This window comes from Sciurus carolinensis, chromosome 7 (assembly GCF_902686445.1).
Source record: "Sciurus carolinensis chromosome 7, mSciCar1.2, whole genome shotgun sequence".
NCBI classification, from domain to species: Eukaryota; Metazoa; Chordata; class Mammalia; order Rodentia; family Sciuridae; genus Sciurus; species Sciurus carolinensis.
Window position 1 is genome coordinate 58,077,685 of NC_062219.1, and position 23,233 is coordinate 58,100,917.

Below are 23,233 nucleotides of genomic sequence, written 5' to 3' on the forward strand. Positions count from 1 at the left end.
GTGCAACAGTTATAAGATATTGATGTTACAGATTTCAAAAATAAGACCATTCCCTGGACAAAAAAAAAATCATTTGTAGATATATCATTAAACTCAATACAAATTTAGCTGAACTTCTATAGTTTCTCTGTGGAAGAGGAATGATTGATATTTGTGATTATGACCAATCCCAAGGTGTTGTGGGGTTCTGAAGGGCTTTCAGATGTGTTAAGAAAGTTTATATTCAGTATCATTTAGTGTTAGTTGAATTTATCATTTCTTTTCCATATTGGAGTTTATATCGAGAATAACCCTGATGTAATCAGTTGGTAACTTTAAGATTATTCAATTTGTGAATGTTCTATATGTGAATAATTGGTTACTGTTCTTGGGTAGGGAGGGGATATGAAGTTATGGATAGACTACATAGTTTCAGCTTCTTAGTTTAAACATTTGAGCTGTGAGTTGGTCTGCTTTTGTGCAGCAGTATACTTATACAACATAATACAGGATTGCTTCTTTGTGAAATGTTTTCAGAGTTCTAAATAGTTCAATTTTATAAGTGTACTTTTGGAAAGAAAAGTTGAAGATTACCTTGAAGTTGGTGTGTCTAGATACTAATTGTTCTACAGGGGAATTTTTTCTTTTCTCACATTTTACACCTTGATCTTGGTTATATTCTGGGTGCTTTAAAATTAGTATTCCATTAATAAACAATCCATATAATATGTATTTGATACTTTACTATTAAACCATTCCATTTCCTGTAATGATAGGAAGAGAATTTTACCCAGTTATATTATGAAACTAAAGGTCAGTGAAATGAAACTATTTTAAAATAAGTATTTGAAGATATAGTTTGTTTTGTTCCATCTAATCTGTTCGTGTTTTAATTTTTCAGCCTATCTAGCAATTATGATGCTCAAATGAAGAGCCTTTTAAGGATTGTGAGAATATTTTGTCATGTCTTCCGAATTGGTCCTTCCTCCCCTAGTAATGGAATCGACATGGGGTATAATGGGAACAAAACTCCAAGAAGCCAGGTGTTCAAGGTCAGACAAGTGTATGATGTTAGAAAGATAGATGTTAAATACGAATTTGACAAAGCATGCCTTCATTAATCAAATCTTACAAACAGGATGTAATTTTGGTTCATATCTGTACCATTTGTTTTTTGTTTCGTGGTCTGGGGCCTTCCACCTGCTAAGCAGGCTCTTCGCTAAGCCACATCCTCAGCCCACCTGTACCATTTTTTAAATTAGGCTCACCTTTTTCCTTTCAGCTCTTTCTAAGCTACACAAAGTTTAATTGGTGAGCTTTCTATATTTTCTTACATATAAAATTTTTATTCCATTAGAGTTTTATTTTAAGCATAGAGATACTTAGTGTTTAAATTTAATTTTATTGAATTGTATGTTTTTAATGTAATAGGCCACCACCATTAAAAAATTCTTATTAGAAGGGAAATAACTCGTTTATTAAATTTTATTATTGTGTGCATATATGTTTTGTGTGTGTTTCCATGTTTTTAGAAGTAAAGTTACATGCCGGTGTGGCGGTACACACCTGTAATCCCAGCAACTTGGGAGACTGGGGCAGGAGGATTGAAAGTTTGAGACCAACCTCAGCAACTTAGTGAGACCCTAAGCAACTTAGTGAGACCCTATGTCAATATAAAAAGTAAAGAAATGGGCTAGGGATGTAGCTTAGTGGTAAAGCAACTCTGGGTTCATCTGTAGTATCCCCTGCCAAACCAAGAAGTAAGGATGCTCTCATTTACTGGGTGTACTAACAGTTTTAATTCCTGGGATCACCTCAAGGAAGAATTACTGAGATATTCTCTTAATATTTTGTATTGCTTTAGCTACCTCTTCTGTACAAGTACAAATGAATGGAAGATTAATCCGTGGAAGAATTATTCCATATAAAGCCAAAGGCAGTGTTGTTACCCATGTTAAATTGTAATTTTATGAAGTTAAAAAAATATGTATATATGACTTTTAATTCTATTGATGCTTGTTTGTGGTATTGTATATATTTTTATTCTTTTATTTTTTGGTGCTACTTGGCAGGTGCTCTACCACTTAGCTACATCCTCAGCCCTTTTTATTCCATTGGTGTTTTATTGTAAGCATAGAAATATTTAGTGTTTAAATTGAATTATATGTTTTTAATAGGCAACCACCTATTACATTATTACTGAATCTGGAAGACAGATTCAGAAAAAGAGGATATCATTCTCTCTACTTTTTTCCTTTTTATAGAATCCAAACTTTGTGTTTTGTCATATATCCATAGATATATGTATCTGTGTATCTCTATATCTATCTAGCTGTTTGTTTACAAAGTTGTTTTCTTCCAGTTTATTTTGTTAGTGTCTTCATTTTATTTTTAAAGGTATATTCTGCATTAATAAATGCTCTTGCCTCTGGACCACTTATTTTCTCTTTAAATTTTGAATTTGGATTTTGGTAAAATGTTTTTATTCTAAAACTCAGGTAATTAAAAAAATTAACAAGTATTAACTTTTAAGGAATTTATTAGTCTCTTTACATCCAATTTTATGAATAAAACATGAAATTCGGGGAAGATGGCAAAATGATTTGCCTTCCCACATGTCAGGATGAAAGTAGAAACTGTACATTGCCATCCATGCATATAAAGTTCCTGTTCTTTGTGGGGTGATACAAATTAAAAATCTTTATAGCTGCTGAGTCGCACAATGTTAGACTGGAAATACTATTTTAACTTTTACCACATTTTGTGAAACGTAGCAATTGATCTCTACTTTCCATTTCATTAACTAGGTACTCTAACATGTCACTTTATTGTTAGGATTAACTAATGGGTTTTCCATTAAGAATGAGTGAGTTTATAGGCCATGTGTTTTTAGTAGGTGAAATTGTTTAACATCCTGTTATTAGTTTTCTGATTTATATTAGAAGTCCTTTAAGTTAATCTTAACACTTAGCCATTCTTTTAGTGTTAAGAGATTTTTATCTAGAGCCTTTGGAACTTTGGAGTATTTGAAGGGGAAGTTGTTTTTATTATTGGAGTGAGTTAGTGAGCATGAGGAAGACAGTTTAGGTTATTTTGAATCTGATGTGCCCTTTTTTGTTTGTGAAATAGTAAGCTGTGACTATTAATGGTTTCATAGAATTGTATTTTGGAAAATTTGAAAGCTAAGAAAGATTGGGAAATTAAACTTTAAGATCTTATCTTTTTGGTTGTGACATTTGACATTATCAAGTTGAGATAGACTAACAGAATTTCAAGATATCACCCGCTGTTAATTAAACTGTTAGTATTGATTTCCTGTCATATTTCTGCTTTAGTATGTCTTGAAATTTAAAAAAATTGTCCAGTAAATTTGGAATTCTGTATTGTAGTTTTGAAATATAATTTAAAATGTTTATAACTCGTCTGTGATTGTCTTATTGTTACTATAGAGATAAATGTGGTGCTAATCATTCAATAATATGAAATGAAGCAATATTTTCATAGTACCAAGGAACCTGCTACTATTTTCCTTAGTAACTGACTTATTTTTCAATAACAGTTGATATATGTGGGTTTTTATATCCTATCTAATATACTTTATTATTTATGAATATTGAAAGCGTCACAGATACATGCAATAGCTTATTTTTATTTATTTTTTTATTTTTGCAGTGCCAGGGATGGTAACCAGGGCTTTGTACATGCGAACCAAGTATTCTGAACCACCTAGACTGCAATATTTTATTTTAAATTTTAAAGTTTATTTTAATATTTTTTTGTCTGTGGCTATTGCCATGGTTAGAAATTAATGTTATTTTTACAGTATTCTTTTTTTGTGTGTATTTTAATCTTTTTTGTCTGTGGCTGGTGCCACAATTATAAAGTTATTTTTACAGTATTAGTTGTGATTGAGGAATGAATTTTCAAATAGGTCTTCAAAGAGAACATACATTTCTTAGGTAAAGTCACCTCATGGTTTGACTTTAGTATATTTAGGTTTATTTAGTATATGTGTGATTGAAGAAAGGAAAGGTGGTAGAAAAAAAGTAAAGAAAGGCCCCTAGTGTCTTATTCTTTAACCTTCATTTTATTGCTATTCCTTATTGAAAACTTGTAACTTTTAGGATTTTTGTTACTATCTTTTTGCACAGATCCATTTTTTTCTCTACTATTATTTTGGATTATTCAAAGTTTGCCTTTAAATTTTTGTACATTGCCAGTATTTGAAAATAGGATTATAAGAGTGTAGGCCCAGTGTTCATCTGCATGATCAGCCTGTATCATTTCTTGCCTTAGGTTTCATCTCTATCCAGTGTGTTGATTTTCCAGGTTTTATCACTTCTCATTTACAGGCCAATTATTTCTTTTTTCTTTTGTTGGAAACAGTGTACGTGACCACCTGTTCTTTCTATTTTGGAGTTCATTTTCTGATGTAAAGCTAAATAGTTTGCTGACAAAAAATTCTTTTTCAGTTTCTACAGCAGGTTTACTGTTTTGCTCATAAGGAGAAACTATAGTCTCAAACTTGGATGGTGATTTTAATTCTAAGACATTTTCAGTAAAAGTATCATGTCACTGTTTATAGCAACTGTCCCTCCTTAAACAGCAGAGACCTCAAATCTTTCAGCTGGGGCTTAACTTTAGAAAAGCCCTCTTTGTGGGTTGGTGGGTTGCTCATTTCAACCTCATCAAGGGTAATGTTAATTTCTCTTTAAAAAGGAAACTGCTTTCCTGCCTGTCTAGTGTACCAAGTTGTGTTGATTATAGTAGTGGTAGTTTTATTTGTTTTGTTTTTACTTTTTTGGTTTAATGTGTAAATGAAGAACTAAGGATGATTTAATTTTTTTGCAAATTTAATAAGTACAGTATTCTGATATTTGATAAAGATTAAGTTCTGGATACCTTAACAAACAAGGAAAATGATGTAAAAGTATTGTTAGGTAACATTTGGGAAGAATTTTCAGGCAGAACAGGTTATTAAAATATTTTTTTAAAATTTCAAATACCAATACTTCTGTGATCTCTATCCATAGAATTTTCTAAAATAAGATTATTTGTTTAGTAAAAATGTTTTAAGATAGGTATTTGTAAAGCACATGGTATAGTTTTGTAGTATTCAATGATCATTTAAGATTTAAAAGGTAAGATTAACTTTCATATTCATTTGCAAAAAGATAGCTCATCATTCTCAGTAGGAATATTTAAATTACTGTGTAAAATGTATAACCCCTCTACTCCCTCTTGAACTGTTAATCTTTATTTGGGATTAAAAATATTCTAGCAGGTCTTTTATTTAAAAAGTAGTTGGGCATTTATATTTCTGCTTGTTTTAAAAACTACTAATTATTATAGATCATGTTTATATTTCATTTCCTTTAGTATTTGGTCCTATTGTAGCATTTCTAATGAAAATATTTAAAATATAAAATGTTATTTGCTCTTAATTCACAGATGACATTTTACTAGTCTTAGTAGAAATATTTAAAATATAGTGGGAGTAAGAAGTTGTTTATTCCCTCCCTTCCCCTTTATTATTATTTTTTAAACTTTTAATCTTTACTTAGAATTAATAGTTTACTAGGAGCAGGGAGCATAGCTGAATGGTAGATTGTGTGCTTAATATGTGTGAGGCCCTGCATTTGGTCCCCAGAACCACAAGAAGAAGAAAAAAAGAATTTGCTAGTTAGTAATTTGATAGGAGTTTGGTAATTATGCTTCTTGTTTTAAAAATTACCCATTATTAGAGGTGGATTGTGTGTGTAAGCAAGCCTATATTGTATGTGTGTAAATCTATATTTATAAATGTCATATATTATTTCTTGTGATAAATTATCAAAATTCTAGAAATTCATGTAAGAAAGGAAGACTTTAAAACTGTTTATTAGGTTCTTTGGGAATTGTAATTTTTTAAAAAATTGGAAAATGGCTTATTTTTGTTTTATTGAAAATTGTTGACATCATGATAATACAGTAAATGTTAGGGGTATTGTGAAAGTAATGCATAATCTTAAAACTAAATTTTTGAAATTGAAAGAACAAAGATTGTTTATTAATTTGTTAGATTTTAGTTTTCTTTTTTTAATCACCAGGAATACATACATACAAATTAAATTTTTGCTATAAATGAAAAAATTATCATTTATATGACTTGCATATATTTTTGTTACTTACCTGGAAGCATTATTGTCATATTAATATGGGAAAAATGAAATATCTAAATATTCTTTTATTATGTATGGGAATTTTTTTAATCAAGCAATTTAAGAATGATGTCTAAAAAGTTTTCTTTTCCTTATAGCCTCTGGAATTGCTTTGGCACTCATTAGATGAATGGCTAGTTTTAATAGCTACAGAATTGATGAAAAACAAAAAGGACTCAACAGATATCACTTCTATTTTACTGAAACAAAAAGGCCAAGAACAAGATGCCACTTCCATTCCACCATTTGAACCTGGGAGCTATGAAAATCTATCCACTGGCACAGGGGAATCTAAACCAGATGCTCTTGCAGGGAAACAGGAAGCCAATGCAGATTGTCAGGATGTTATTTCTATGACAGCCAACCGGCTAAGTGCTGTCATTCAAGCTTTTTACATGTGCTGTTCTTGTCAGATGCCTCCAGGGTAAGAAGGTTTCAGCTTATTATTTTTTGCTTTGATAAATGAAGAAAAACTATATTTTTGTAATTTCAGTAACAAGTAATTGTTGATGCTTTAAGATCCCATTCTAACTTTGTTTAGAGTACTCATTGTACTAATCTTGATCTAGTACAAAATTTCTTGTAGAATGGAGAATGTCACCTTGTATAGCATCTCTTAATTATTTTATGTTTGAAATGCGTAGAGCAGAGATGCTCATAATTTCAAGATTTTTAGAAAGGTACTTGTTTATATCATCTGTTGGTGGGAAGTTATATGTACTATTTCATTTACATATTGACTAGGCATGCCTCAGTTTTCTGAATTTATAAAGAAGATCCAAACCCAAGTTCTTTCTTTTGGTCTAGAAGCCAGTCCAGTTCAATTCATATTTATCAAATTTTCTGTATCTTATTACCAGTGTTTGTTTGTGTATTCTGATTTTTTTCTTAATCCCCACAGAATGACTTCCCCCCGTTTTATTGAATTTGTCTGCAAACATGATGAGGTTTTAAAATGCTTTGTTAACAGGTAAGGCTTTCTGAGATTCATGGACTGTCCTGCAGCCTTTCTTCTCTTTATGTTTGGTTTCTTCTAAACAGAAAAAAATGCTATTTCTCTTACTATTCAAAATGTGCTCAATAACAATTCAAAATGCAGTAGGTGGGGATTGATATGTTTTTCTTCTATTTCAGTGTCTTATGCATCTGAATTTGCATTTCATTTAATGGTACTTATCTTTCTTGTCCATTTAACAAGATATATTTTTCTTTTAGAAATCCTAAAATTATATTTGACCACTTTCACTTTCTCCTTGAATGTCCTGAGTTGATGTCAAGATTCATGCATATCATAAAAGCACAGGTAGAAATTTTCTTCATCTTGTTTGTAGTCATAGAAATGAATTCAGTTTTTAAAATTTGAATATTGTTGAGTGTGGTCAGTATTATACTTAAAGCCTCCTCTAAGTAAGAGGGGATGGAATTACATGTTGCTTTAATATGAGGAATGAATATTCTTCTTTAAGAAACGTGTATTGAGTGCCTACTATGCGCAAATGCCTGTATAAAGACAACAGAATTCATTACTACATTTCCTTAAGTGAGTTTCATGGATCACTACTCCTGTATGGTAGATGGTCTTTGAGGAAAGGATTTTATCCCCAAATACAGTTGGGAAATAGTCTTATGTCCTGTGGAAATATGTAAAGCACATGAGTAGCATATTAAAGGCTTTGAGAAAATCTTTGGTAAAAATAATGATTTAACATTGCTAATCCTTCTAAACTTATTTTACCTGACAACCTTTCCCCTACAAGGGTTGTACCTGTTTATTCCGTATATCTCATGTTTTGTGAAAAAAGGTAGGGAAAAACTAGTTTTGCTCCTTACCAGTTATGTGTCTTTTGGCACATTTCTTAACATCTTTGACCCTGGATTTTATCGCCTATAAAATAGAGGTAATGACACCAACTTTATAGGACAGTTATGAAGAGTAAACTGTAAAGATTGCTTGGTATATATACTTAATAAATAGTACTTGATTTGGAGATGGAAATCACATTTCTCTAAGAGGATCCTAATTCCATGTAGCAGGGAAGATAATAATTGTACCTGTAAATTGGTAATTATTATTATCTTGTTCTTCCAGAGTTTAAGTGGGGAAGAACTTGCTTTTGGTTGCTGTAGGTGAAGGGAAATTTCAAAAAGGAGGTGAATTTTAAATGGCTTTGAAAAGCTTGAGAAACATCCAGTATTTTAATGGGAGTAAAGAGGAGGACAGATATTCTGGACAAAGTATGGACTGGCATATGCAGATAGAAAAGTGTATAAAACTATAATGATTGTAGTGGAAATTTCAGTTAGGTGAGAAGTGCCCGGAAAGGTAGATTGGGGTCATATTCACATATTGCATTGAGCCTTGACTTCCAGATTGCAGAATCTTTTTTGTTTGCTTAGGCTGTGTGGAAGCTTCAGGAAAATAACAAATCTTGGCAACATTTATTTTAGAAAGTAATTTATCAGATGTATAGGATAGAATGGAAGCTATGGTTTTGTTAGTAGTCATGAGATAATAAATACCATAAGTGGGTTTTAATGTCTTTAGGAGCACGAACCCTTTCTGAGGTTAGAAGAGCTAAAAATTCATTTTTATAAAATTATGCAAGTGTACATAGAAAATATTTTTAGCTATAGATGGACACGATATTTTATTTATTTTTTTATGTGGTGCTAAGACTCGAACCCAGTGCCTCACACATGCTAGGTGAGTACTCTACCACTGAGCCATAACCCTAGCCCATATAGGGATCTTCATATGCCTGTTTAACAATGATAATGTCCTCTGAGCCACAACCCCAGCCCATATAGGGATCTTCATAGGCCTGTTTAGCAATGATAATGTGGGATTGTGGCTCAGTGGTAGAGCACTTGCCTAGCACTTGTGAGGCTTTGAGTTCGATCTTGAGCACCACATTAAAAAACATATAAATAAAGGTACTGTGTCCATCTATAACTAAAAATATTTTTAAAAAATGAGGTAAAAGAAGGCAATAATAATAACTTATGCATATTGAATGCTAATTATAGTTTTAGTACCATATATTTGCTGTGTATGAATTATTTAATTTTCAGAATAGTCAGCTGCTTTTACTGAAATTGAGGGGGTTAAATGACTTGTTTAAGCCATTCAACTACTAAGTGTAAGAAGCAGGATTTAAAAGTCTATCTGGTTCTTGTGTTTATTTTTGTTGTGCTGATGGTGGTGCTGGGTATTAAACCCAGGGCCTCTCACTTGCTAGGCAAACTCTGCCACTGAGCTGCATCACCAATCTTTTAATTCATTTTCTTTCCTTTTGTGTGTGTGTGTGTGTGTGTGTGTGTGTGTGTGTGTTTTTCTAGGGACTGAACCCAGGTCCTTGTGCATGCTAGACAAGTACACTACCAATGAGCTGTATCACTAGCCCCCAAAGTTTATTTTGTTAACCTATACTACATGACTCTCCTATAGGGCAAATGAGATACTAGGTGAAAAAAACTTTTAGTTTTTTGAAAAAGAGATACTTTGCTATTTTTAATACTATTTCTGGTTTTCATTAATTTTTCTCCTTTCCTTTCCTGAACAGTTTAGTTGAAATGAATCTGCATTAGATATTCACTCTTTTTGACCCAGTGAGAGAGTTTTATTAACTTACCAGGATGAAGGGTGTTCATGTGCATCCTGCTGGCCTAGTGGGCCTTTGGAGTGTGGGTGTGGTAAGGAGGTGTCTGTTTAGAAGAGGTGCTCATGATGAGATAGAAAATTGGCATAAGGAGGAGGTCCACGTGGAAGATGGTGGCATTTTCTCATAGTTACTAAACAGAATCTCAGTGGGGTGGCGGGCATTCTACAGTGAAGGGGCCATGTCAGCAATAGTAGATTGTTGATATATGGGAGGTGGAAAGGAAGTGAGAGTTCAGATAAGTAAGTATGGGAGCCTAATATTAGAGAAAGGAATTACAAAATGGAGGAAACTAGAACAAACTCTATGCTATTGAATTTGGATTAAAAGATATCAGTGTGAACACAGTTTTCATTCTTTATTGATATAACAAATCTGGTACACAGCTCTTGGTTTCTAAATATGATTCTTAATGAAGCAGGGCTCTTTGGAGTAATAGTGAATTCCAAGGTCAGGTTATGGAAAATACGGGATGAACTTGGAACATTTTCTTGTGCAAGGAAGTAAAGATGTGTTCAAAGAATCATGGAGTTATGTCAGAATGACTCAGAATGCAGCTTGAAATGGATTCCCATTTACCAAATTTGGAACAAGTGGAACATAAAAATAAATAATGATAACAGCATATTATAAATATGACAGAAACTTGTATATCTATACTGGAAAATTAATGAATGAATATGAAAAGTTTAATGAGGGGTGCTTATTTATAGGCTCAAAATATTGCCTCACAGAATATTTACTACAAAGAGAAAATGGGAGTTTTACAGTGGAGAAGCTTTGCACTAATCAGAGCAGACATATCAGTGTGTCCATTAATAGGATACACTAAGAAGAACATGGCCTCACTTCTGTGATGGTTTCACTAAAGGTGTACACTGTAAATCTAAGCATGAGGAAACATTAAGCTAATTGTGATCCAGGGATGTGCTACAAAATTAACTGACCTGCAGTCTTTAAAAGTATCAAGGTTATGAAAATTAAGAAAATATTGAATAATTGTAACCAGAATGAAGGAGATGGAGAGAAACAGGATAGTTAAATGTAGTTCATGAATCATTATGCTCATAAAGGATATCTGGGAAATTGTCGAAACTTGAAATGGGGTCTGAGAATTGGATACAGTAATGCATCAGTGTTCCTGATTTTAGTAGATGTTAACTGGTTATATAGGATAATTTCTTTGTAAGAAGTATGTGCAAAAAGTATTTATGGGTGTACTGGATAGCATGTTGGCAACTTACTCTCACATCAAGGAAAAAAAGTGTACTATACTCTTCTGTACTTAGAAATTTTTTGTAACTTAGAGACTGTTCCCTCCAAAAAAATGTTGAAGACAAACTATTTCAGAAGGATTGACTATTACTTCTCTTGGTGGTTTTCAGGTGGCCAGTAGTTAAAGGGAGATACATTTTATATTGCTGTACAAATGCTATTAAGAGGAGCCTCTGTAATCAGTTCTGTTTTGTGAATTATATATGGAAATGCAGGTACTCAGAATGTGATCTTTAGCTGTGTGGAACTCTGTGTGTATGTGTGTGACTGTATGCACATGTGTATATTGATCTTATAGATATCTTTATTAAGAGCTTGAAGGTAGTAGTTAGTACCTTTTAATGTTCTATATGAATTACTTAAAAATTGCCAGTTTTTATTTCTTGGTTCACATTTTATAGATTCAAGACAGTTTAATATATTTTAATGGCAAGTAAGTTTACTGTCATTTATCGTCATAATTATTGACAATTTTAACATTCTTGAGAGTGGTAATAGACCATCACCTAGTTATTGAGTATTGTGGATGGTATTTACACAGATTACTTAATGTCTTAGTGTTACATTTGTTTTCTTCTGTAAATGGAAATAAGTGTACCTTTTATTTAGTGTTGTAGGGGTTGCATGTGATAATGTACCTAAAAGGCTTGAAATAGTACCTGGCTCATAGGTGCTTAAAAAACATTAGCTAATTTGTGACTATAATTATGATTATTATGTTCTGTTGCATTATTTCATTTAATCCTCACAGTTAGTCCTTGAAGCAGGTATTATGTTATCTATTTTACAAGTGAGAAAACTAAAGTTGTGAGGGGATTAGTAGTTTCCTTAGGATCACAAATTCAGTAAGTAATCGAGCCAGCATTTTAAACCTTGTTTATCTGACTTCAAAGCTCATACTTACATATGTTTTTTTTTGTTGTTTTTTGTTTTTTTCAGTGCTGGGGATTGAACCCAGGGTCTTGTGCTTGCGAGGCAAGCATTCTACCAACTGAGTTATAGCCCCAGCCCTATATATGTTGATTCAGAATAATGTTTTGTTCTCTTTAACAAAAGTTTTAAAAATAATCAGCATTCGAATTTCAAGTACACAGTATTCCAACCTGTTTACTAAAAGTTAAATACTTACATGCATACTATATATGCAAGAGCAAATATTAAAATACAGAAGTTAATCTCTCACCAGTTTCTAAACTAATAATATTGGTTATTTAAACTAATAATATTTTTATTAAGAATTAATAAAAAGCATTAAGTCTTTTAAAGGAAAACTAATACTTAGTTTAACTCAACTGAAGAAATTAACTGATAACCTGGAAACTTCCTGAAAGTTAACTTCTTTGAGGTATTGAGGGGTGGTATTGTGTCACCTTGTTTAACCTTGACCTTGTTACTTGTGTGTATCATTTGCTGAGCAAATTTTCAATCCTGACCTGGGATCTTTCTTCTTGGTGTTTATTATCTCTATTCTCTTGAACAAGGTATGTTAGCTTATTTCCAATTTCAGCTTTCTTCATGACTCTGTTTCCAGTCAAGTGTAGCAGAATCAAGTGTTTATTTCCAAACCCCTAATATTTATATCCTACAATAACTTTAAATTCAGGATGCATAAAACCTTATTCATTGTCTTCCTATCAGTGCCTTCTAGGAGTGTGGTGATAAGTTGTGGGAGAAAGTTTTTTTTCCCCCTGTAAGTTATATCTGTTAATAAGGTCTATCTCTTAGAGAACTTCTCTTACTTTTCATTTTTACTCAGAAGAGTAATGGCTTTTAGATATACTTCATAGTGTGGACCTAATTATCTAGTATCCGTTTTTTAACTTCTGCTTGGATAATCTCCCTTTATATTTGTGCCACACTCACTTTGATTACTATATATTCTTCTAATCAATATCTATAGTGGCCCCTGTATCTTTTACTGGAATCTCATAATCCTTAATAATGTGCTCAGTTTACTTATATAAACACTTCCTTCAGTATGTATAGAAATAGAACTCTGGTTATACCAGTGCCTTCACTACATCTTCCAAAGAGACATGATTTCTCCTGCTTACCTTTCTCATTTGTTTGTTATTTCCACAATCTCAGAGTGCTGGGGACTCGAACCCGGGCCTCCAGCATGAGAGGCAGGCACTCTACGATATGGGCTATATGGCCTGCACTGTGCTATACCTTTCTCTTTGTTTCCCTTAAACTGATGTGTCCCCTTTCCTCCCTGCTTGAACAAGTCCTCCTGAGCTTTCATTTCTGGTTCAGAAAAGGAACGTGCACAGTTTCTAAACTTAGTACATTAGTAGTTTGTATTTCACTCTTTAGAACTTGATATATACTATTGTATTGTTTTAGTTATTCTCAACTTTACTAAGCAGTTTTTAACAAGGAAATTGACATTTGTACTGCTTTTATGTTTTAGTATTGACACATACTAAGTACTCAGTAATACTTGCTGATTAATCATAAAAATTATAGATCACTTGCAATTTTCTTTACCTGTTAGATGAATAAAAGACAGATATTTTCTTTACTATTCAAGAGATCTTATTCTTCGATTTTTAGGGTGGAGGAAGGGAAGACAGAAGGATAACACATTATTTTCTAGGTGCTTCCTATATTCCAAAGGATAGAAATAAGAATGAAGCTAGGTGAAAGATTATTTTCATAGAAAATTAAATGGAACATTCACTGTAACTTTTCTGGGTGTGAAAATTCATTCTTTTTTTTTGAAAATTCATTCTTATAAGCTTTGTTCAGTTTAAAAGAAATCGAGAATTAATATGTTTAATTATATATCTAATCTTAAGTTCTTAGGTATAATTATCAGTTTTTCCTGTTGAAAATGTAGGAATTTTATGTTTGATCTGAGCCAAAAGACTGAGAAGCAATGAAAATGTAGGGATGTTAAAAAATACATTGTCCAGGTTGTCAAAGCATTTCAGCCCAGAGATGCCTTTTGGGGAATAGTTACTGAAATGTTGAAACATTATCTAGTAATTACTTATTGCAAATTAGAGGTCTAGGAATGATTATTTGTAGAAATTTTCTAGCATTTAGTATGTTAATAAATTTGGTAAGTAGATGACTGGAATATTGTTAATATATTTTCCTGTCATTTTTTTGGGTAGCCATTCAAAGATCGCTGTGAATGGTTCTATGAACATTTGCATTCAGGACAACCAGATTCAGACATGGTGCACAGGCCAGTAAATGAAAATGACATTCTGCTGGTTCACAGAGGTATGTTTAAAAAAGAAACATATATATGTGAGGCACAAAGTACTTGTTATTATAAATTTTAATATGTAAAATTAACCAATGCTACATATTTAGATTCTATTTTTAGGAGTAGCTGTGAAGTTGTATCAAAAGCAAATTGTGCAAAGCTAAAACAAGGGATTGCTGTACGGTTCCATGGAGAAGAAGGCATGGTGGGTATAAAAATAAGTGATCTAGAAATAACTGTATATAAAAGAAACACATTTGAATAAAGCTTATTATTTAATTGATAATGGAAGAAATTTAAAGATTTTTAATTTTGTTCTCATTCAGGAAAAAATTTCCCAACATGATATATTTCTGTTGATGCTAAAATTTATTTTCTTGAACCTCAGGGTCAAGGTGTTGTGCGAGAGTGGTTTGATATTCTGTCTAACGAAATTGTCAATCCCGATTATGCATTGTTTACCCAGTCAGCTGATGGTAAGTTGGGTGGTTTTGACTTTTTTTTGTGACTTGTCATATGTTTCAGACTACCTCAGTTTGTTTTATTGATTCTCACAGTAAACCTGTCAAGTAGGTGGGGTGTTCTCATAATCATAGAAAATAAAACTGAAATTCAGAGTTTTTGTCCCCATTGACACAACTGACAAGTGGTAGAACCATAAGTGGAACTTGACTCAGTGTAACTTTCTTTGATACAAACAGTTGGTTTCCAAATGCTTGCCACAGGATTCTGAACAAGTTCTTATTTGTTCTTTGAAATTTATTTAATATTTATTCTTTAACCTACTTTTTTGGTTAACATTTTCTTTCATAAAATAGTGTTAGTAGTAGATGGACTTAAAAAAAAGTTCTTATTTGGAAAAATAAAAATTTACTAACCTGATTTGAGTTTCTGAGTCTTAAAATTTTTTATTGTGAGGGCAGTTCACTCAGGACTCCTCCCTTGTGGGAGTTCTCCTTCCTTTCTTTTTCAAAAATAAATTCGGTTACTTTACTCTTTTAAAAAAAAATTTGGTTATAAAAACAGAAATCTAGAAATTGTGATGTTAAATCTTAACTCATAATCTATTTATGCATGCTAACTTTTTTTTTAGTCCTTTTAAGCTATCAAGACCTGGCAACTAAAAAGCTCTTACCTAACCATGTAATACAGATGAACAGCTCTCTTGTGGAAATGGTTTTGGGACCTATAGAGTTGTAATTTGATATTGTAGACTAAATGGAATTGGTTACCACCTCATTTTTGTGAGGTATGTTTCAGAGCTCTGTAATAAAGACTTGTATTTGAAGTGAAGGTAGGACTTTAGGTTTCAAATGCTTTACACAGGTCCTCGTTTTTCCTGAAAATCTTTTCTTTCTTCAGTGTTTATGTTCTTTTATAAGGAGAGAATATCTGATTAATTGTAGCTTCTGAACTGCTTCCAAACAAACTTAGCAGCAAATTTCCATTTAATAAAAAGGATTACTTTTGGAAAGACCAACAGAAGCGGGTTGCACTGAAACTAGGAAGCTGCAGGCATTCACCTGTGTAATGCGCTCCTTGGGTATTTGAAATCACTTGAGAATATGAGACTGCCTGCTTTAATTCTGTAACCTTTGATTGTTTGCTCTGTGGTGAATTTGGTATCTTTGTGAATAGTATGACAAGTTCAATAAAGCCCCAACTTTAATGATTTTAGGCCTAATCTTTAAAACTCGATTCAGCATATTTTAGACTTTTCTTTCTTTATACTTCCTCATTCTGACTCTGTTTAGTTTCATACTTGAAATTCAAATTTGTTGTGGGAAAATCATGACTTAGAGGTACTTCCTTAAAACCACAAATTTATAACAGCAAATATTGAAGGACATAGACTGTAAAAATTGTAGTTCTTTTTGTAAACTATATGTTTTCTCTTTGGGATCATGGTTATTAACTCAATAATGAGTTAAAAATCTAGATGAAATATTTCCTTGTTTGTTTTCATGAAGGAATTTCATTTAGGATTTAAGAGTTCCTGAATGTGGGGAACATTTGGAGAGACCTATTGTTTGTAACAATTTTTTTTACAAACTTATTTTCTAATCAAATTAAGATGCTTACTGTAGAGGAACAGCTTATTATAGTGGTTGAATTTAGACTTTGGTGTTATACTAGGTGTGAATACTGGCTCTGCCGCTTTGATTTGATGTTGGATCAGTGCACTTAACCTTTATGAACCTCAACTTTCCTAATTGAAAATGGAGATAACTTGTTTTATAACACAGTGAGAATTTAGTTAGTTGATATGTCAATTTGCTGAGATGTGAAATTGTTTAGCTTGATGCCTGGCACAATGAAAGCATGAAATAAGTACTAGATAGTTACTATTATTCTTTTAAAATAAAGACTTTCCTTCTTGAAAATGTATTTTCAGGGCTTGGGATATAGCTCAGTGGTAGAACACTTGCCTCATGTGCATGGGGCCCTTTGATTGCCAGCACCATGAAAGAAAAGTTTTTTCATTAGTTCTTGAAAAATGTCTCAATAAACCATATTTATCTGAATAATAGTTAGGAATTTTTAATAGTGAAAACAAGAACCTGGAAGGGTCACAGTTGTGTTTATTTGGAACTTAAAAATTTTCATATAAATTTTATACTGTTTTAACTAGTTTTCAAGTTAAAAACTATTATTATTCCTGTCCTGAAGATTTTTATCCCATTTGCTTCCTTTTTTTCCTTTTAATTTCTCCTTATTTATTCTTTTTAAAAATCCAGATTTCCCAGAAAGTATTAGATAGTGAAGGAATTAAACACAAAGCTAGGAGAGGAAAATAGACTCATCAAAAATATTTGCTGGTTCATCCATAGCCCTAAACATTCACTATTTGAACAGGTAAAAAAATATTTGTGATTATCCTCAAAATATATGTTTTGGGGATTATGGTTATGTTTATCTTTTGAAGTCTTTCTTCATCTCCAACGCCTTGCTTTGGCTTTTAATATTCAGTTATGCCTCATGACTAGAAATTAGTGAATGATGAGCTTCATGTGGATTATTTGAGCCATTCAGCCATAAGCTTCTAAATTTTTTCCCTTAGATCTATGTAAATGGGTGACAGCAATTTAATCCAGTATCAACACTGATAAATCAAAGCTCAAATTATTATCACAAATATGTATTCCAAATGGCCAAGCATTTCACTTTGTAATAATATTTTCCACTTTATTTTTATTTGATGCTATTTCTGTTAGATTTATCCTTTGTTTTAGCCTCAGTACTTAGAACAGTAGTACATAATAGCATGAGCTCATATGTTTCTTGAATGCATGAATTTTTAATCCAGGTTTAGTGATCATCAGAGAAAAATCAGTGAAATAAAGTTGAAGTTGAGAAGTTGGTATTAGGTTTTTCAACTGGACACGAATTTTTTTGTGCTAAAATATGTAACGTAAAATTGACCATTTTAACCATTTGAAAGTCTGCAATTTAGTGGCATATTAGGTACTTATTCACTGTGGTGTACAACTATCACCACTGTCTGATTCTAGAACTTTTTCGTCAGCCCACGTACAAATTCTTCTCGTTCAGTAATTCTCCATTCAGTCTTTCCTTAGCCTCAAGTAACTAAGTAATCTACTTTGAATTTATATGAATTTGCTTATTCTAAATATTTCATAAAAGTGGAATTAACTCTTAAAATTAGATTTTGACACTCTAACCAGTAATGGTTACTTTTGCCATTTTTCCTTTTACCTTAGCAGTAATTGTTTAAACTTGATTATTTGCCATGTGAAAGAAGTGGTTGACTTGGAGACTTAGGTGATTTTCTGAACATTGTTTAACAGACATCAAGTTTAGTGACTAGGTCTGTTACTTAAGAACAGTTGCACTTTTAAAAGTTTTAGTCATTCTCATAACTTTTTGCTTTCCTTAAGAAGCAAAAATGAGTGAATAACAATTGCCCTGGACACATAAACATGAATGAGACAATGTCTGCCCTCGTTTATAGCCTAGCAGTTACTGCCACACTACCTAGGAAAATGTGTGTGCGTATGTGAAAGTGTATGGTCTTTTACTAGATTTTTTTGAGGGTATCTAATGTTCTTCCAACTACTTTCAGTAGACTTATCCTGAGTTTATGTGAATCAGTGGTTATTTTCAATACTTCCATTTCTACTGCCTGTTTAAATATCTACAAGGAACATTCCATTGGAAGCTTATGTATGATATAACCTTAGCTTTGCTGAAGTTATATGTGAATTAATTTATTTGCATTCAAATTATCTCTCTTCTGCATGTAGATTCCTAAGTATAAATTATTTTGTATTTATTTCATTAGGAACAACTTTTCAGCCTAATAGCAACTCCTATGTAAATCCCGATCACTTGAACTATTTCCGGTTTGCTGGACAGATCTTGGGATTAGCTTTGAACCATAGGCAGTTGGTCAATATTTACTTCACACGATCATTCTACAAACACATTCTTGGTATGGTTTTATTATTTCTGTAGACATGTATCCACATTGATTTTCTTATAGCTTTTAAGGACATTTGAATGAGATAATTTTTATTTTGATTGGATACCATCTGTGTGTAAGGCATGCAGGGGCCAGAGGGAAAGAAAAATTACCTCCTTTTAAAAAACCCTCATAAGTTTTTATTCCCTTCATTTTAGTGTATGTATGTTTGTGGAAAAAATGCAGTTTAATGTGTGTACTTAAGATAATTGGCACTTCTGAAATTTATGACAACTTACAAAATATCTATTTTAAAGAAATATTTCATTGTAAAGATGTGGAAAAAACATAGGCTTAATTTAACAGACTTCCAAATTTAGGAATTATATCTATTTAAAAAGCATGTTGTGAATTGGATTCTGTTCTGCAGTTTTTCAGTGTATCCATAGAGGGCAGTATTTTACCATTAAACAGATGAGGAAAGGCAGAAACATTTAGACTGTAACTGCTGTGTTTTTGCATTTTTTAGGTATCCCTGTAAATTACCAAGATGTAGCATCCATTGATCCAGAATATGCCAAAAATTTGCAGTGGATTTTAGATAATGATATTAGTGATCTGGGTCTAGAACTAACTTTTTCTGTTGAGACTGATGTGTTTGGAGCAATGGAAGAGGTGCCTTTGAAACCTGGGGGTGGAGGTATTCTTGTGACACAAAATAACAAAGTGAGTATTTTAATTTTTACCTTAATTATTGTTTGAAGTTTGGCCCTGATAATTTGCCAGTTACTCTAAATTTTTCTGGCACTTGCTAGAAAAACTTTTATGTTATAGATTAAAAAGTTTAAGTTAACAAAACGATCAAATACCAAACTTTGAATTGGAAAGTATCATTTCAGTATTGTTTTACCTAGGCTGAGATGGTTCCTGAAGCAGTCTGGACACTATTTAGTTGATCATACAAATTGGGCATTTACAAATGCATTTTGAAAATTTTAATAAGAAGTACAAGCTTAATCTAGATAGTATTTGCAATAATCACTATTTTCAAAGTGTGATTATAGAGTTCTAATATAGAAAAGAAGAAATACCAATGTTTAAACTTTGGGCATGCTTTTCTGTTCCAGCAAATCTGTCAGACCTCTTGATCTTTTTTTTAACTTTATAACTTGATTATTTTTATTATTATATCTCCTCTATACATGTTATCACAAAATCTTGGCATTTGTTTTAAATGCTGAAAATTGTAAACTTTTGAAAATCATAATCAAATGTATAATACAGTATTATATTTTGCTATATTATGAAGGACATTGGGAGTCAGAAAATCTGATTTTTGAATTCCAGTTGTTATAACTTATGAGTAGCAACTTCTTGTTAAACAAACCTAAAACCTTTTTCCTTTCCTTAGTCATGTTTTAATTCCAAGACAGCTTCAGGATTAACCATAAAGATTGTCTGTTGTAGATTTAGTTTACAGTTTATATTTAAAAGGGCCAAAAGATCTATCAAAATGTATAAGTGCATTCTATTGTCATGCACAACTAATTAGAACAAATAAAATAAAGAGTCACCTTTTTTTTTTGTTGTTGTTGTTGTTGTGATGGTGCTGGGGAGTGAACCCAGACAGAACCTTGCGTATGATAGTCATGTTCATTACTACCACTGAACTGCATTGCTAGCCTAAGACTTAGTCATGTTTTAATAACTCATTGAGCCTCAGTTTTCTATATCCTGTAGAACTGGGCTAATATTACCTACCATACAGAATTGTTATTGACATTTTGTAGCATGAAAAGCAGCATAAAGGTTGTAGTAGTAATATTAAAGAATGCTGTTAGTATTCTTTAAAAGTATGTTCTTAGTTTCACATATATAAAGGAAATTGTAAACCTATATTAAGCTACATAATTTTACTTCTGAATGCTTATATGCTATACTTACACAAAAACATGAAGTTTAGTTATTAGAAGTAAAATCAGTAATTGAATTTTTACTCATCTGTACTTAGAAATTTTTAGTTTGCCTTCTGATTTTATACACAAGGACACTGAATCCTAAAGAGTTAATGGCAAAGGTGGTGCCAAAACTCTGGTCTCCTAATTTCAAGTCTGATGTTCTTCATGCTGTATGTAAAATTAATCATACTGAGGAAAACTTACCTAATTTTTAATATAATGAGTCATGTTAGACTGTAGAAGATTAAGATAGTAAAGTGCTTGAATTAATTTTAAATTAATATGAACTTGGGAGTGAATGAAAATATTTTGAAAATTTTTAGCTTGTCCACCTTGAAGTACATTTATTATTTTATTTTATACTGAAGACCTACCCTCAATTAAGGGTAATGAAATCATAGAATCTTTCTTAAGCAGGTGATTGCTTTTCAGGGAAGAACCATAAATGTAATTCTTATGGGTGAATACTATATCTGGTGAGTAGTTTGTTGCTCCTCTCAAATATATTGAATATGATGAAGTAGAAAGACCCTTTAACAACTGTATGATGAACAACTGTATTTATACTTGCATTTCCTACCCACTCCACTATGACATGATTTTTGTTTTGATTTTTAAAAATACTTATTAGTTTTTACATTTGGTTTTTTTACTGAACTCTAGAAAGGAGGAAAATAGTAATTAAATAATTATAAATAAAAGTATGCTCACATGGAGGATGTACCCTTCATTGTGAGTCTTGTCTGGGGATAGAATACTATGGTAATTACATTAAAGGGTCTGAGATGTTTGTTTCTAAGTTGCTTTAATTTGCCCAGTTGCTTATGGGCTAACTTTAAAAAAAAATAATGAGGATTGATAATAGCAGGATCTCAATTATAAATATGTTAATAATAATTCTCAACTTTTACTTTTCTGATATAAGCATTTTTCACAATAAATTGTCTCCATTTTCTAATGTGACCAGTATAATTATATTATCATTGTGTGTTTAGACATTTAATGTTTATTTAATAAGCAAGCAGATTCATTTAAAACTTAAAATCTTTAGGAACATACCACATGTTAAACTGATTACTTGCCTTAAAATTGTTAAAAGTATTCAGTACATAAAATGTTCTTTTAAAAAAATCAAACCTGTCTTTGGAATATCTTTTTTTTTTGACTTGTACATTCTACCATGAACTTTAGTGTTACTTTAGAGTAAGTCCATTTTTACTTACCTTTATAGGCATAAAGTTGTAATTGTCATGTGAAGTTGAACTTTATAATTTTAACTGTTTTGAAACTTAAATGACTTGCAAACTTTTTTAGTAAGAGAGAGCCTATGTAAGCTGATTTCCACATGGGGGAGTCATTTATTCCAAAATTATATTAAAGACCTTTGTTAATTACAGAATGAAACCAAATAGATGAAAATAAAATGCCTTTCATCTAAAAAGCAATGTATTAAATAAATGTAAGTGCACTGGGGAGATAGCTCAGTCGGTAGAGTGCTTGCCTTGCAAGCACAAGGCCCTGGGTTCCATCCCCAGCACCGCAAAAAAAAAAAAAAAAAAGTGATAATTGGTTGAATTATCGCCATGAAGGACACTAAAAACAAACAACTGCCTCCTAAATAAATGTAAGTATTACATGCAGAAGAAATATGTTAGTTCTACATTTTTATATATAATGTTCTTTCTTTTAAATTTCGTAGCTGTCAGTGATTTGTTTTAAAATCTAGAGGGGGGAAAAGAAATCCCTCATTGTTTTCACTTTGGAAAATAGCCATATTACCAGAAGCCATATTTAAATTTAACATTTAAGTAGTTTTTCCACCTCTTTAGAAAGAATTTTGATTTCACTTTTCTTGATCAAAATCTGAAATATAAGAGCCATAATTCTTGAGTTAGATAACATACTTTTTTGCTTAGATCTTCAATTTCAGCTCTTAGAACTGAATGATAAGCCACATGATTTTTAAACACTAGCATTGCCTTCACAATATTAATCATAAAGTTCACGCAGACTGGGGTAGTGGAATGGTCACGAGGTGGGACAGGATGTCAGGGAATGGAGGAGGCAGTCGGGGAGTTGAATCATAGAGAAATATGAAGTGGTCAGGTAAGAGTAAGAAAGGGGAGAAGGAAATGTTCTGGCTTACCAGAACATACCAGAAGGCACACAGATGACACAGAGCATGGCATATGTGGGGAACCACAGTAGATCAGAGTTGAGGAGCTTGGTTTATATTGCACAATGAGTGAGTGGGAAAAGATGAGGTGCGGGGCAATAGACAGGAGCCAGATTATGAAAGACTGCACCCACAATGAGAAATATGAGGCTGTAGGTAGGGATGATTGCAAATGTTAAAGAAGGGAGAGACATGATCAAATTTGTTTTTTTGTTTTGTTTTGTTTTGTTTCGTTTTAAACTTAATCTTCGAGCATGAAGAATGCATTGAAATGGAGCAATATCGCAGTCAAGGCAACTGGTAGGAGGCTGTTGCATTGTTTTCAGGAGGCATGCATGAGGAA

At 32.1% G+C, this 23,233-nt stretch overlaps 1 protein-coding gene across 7 annotated transcripts in view; it reads left to right on the forward strand.

Moving 5' to 3' along the window:
- Hace1 (HECT domain and ankyrin repeat containing E3 ubiquitin protein ligase 1) overlaps positions 1-23,233 on the forward strand; it is an 81,137-nt gene that overhangs the window by 39,716 nt on the left and 18,188 nt on the right. For 6 of the 7 annotated variants that reach the window (XM_047557986.1, XM_047557983.1, XM_047557984.1 and 3 more), the window contains 9 exons: positions 881-1,031; positions 6,278-6,603; positions 7,081-7,149; positions 7,395-7,482; positions 14,236-14,347; positions 14,441-14,538; positions 14,722-14,809; positions 18,637-18,786; positions 19,286-19,482. In XM_047557986.1, the coding sequence (XP_047413942.1) occupies positions 881-1,031; positions 6,278-6,603; positions 7,081-7,149; positions 7,395-7,482; positions 14,236-14,347; positions 14,441-14,538; positions 14,722-14,809; positions 18,637-18,786; positions 19,286-19,482 (1,279 nt within the window). The remainder of the gene's footprint in view (positions 1-880; positions 1,032-6,277; positions 6,604-7,080; positions 7,150-7,394; positions 7,483-14,235; positions 14,348-14,440; positions 14,539-14,721; positions 14,810-18,636; positions 18,787-19,285; positions 19,483-23,233) is intronic. The other variant, XM_047557987.1, reaches the window with a different exon arrangement.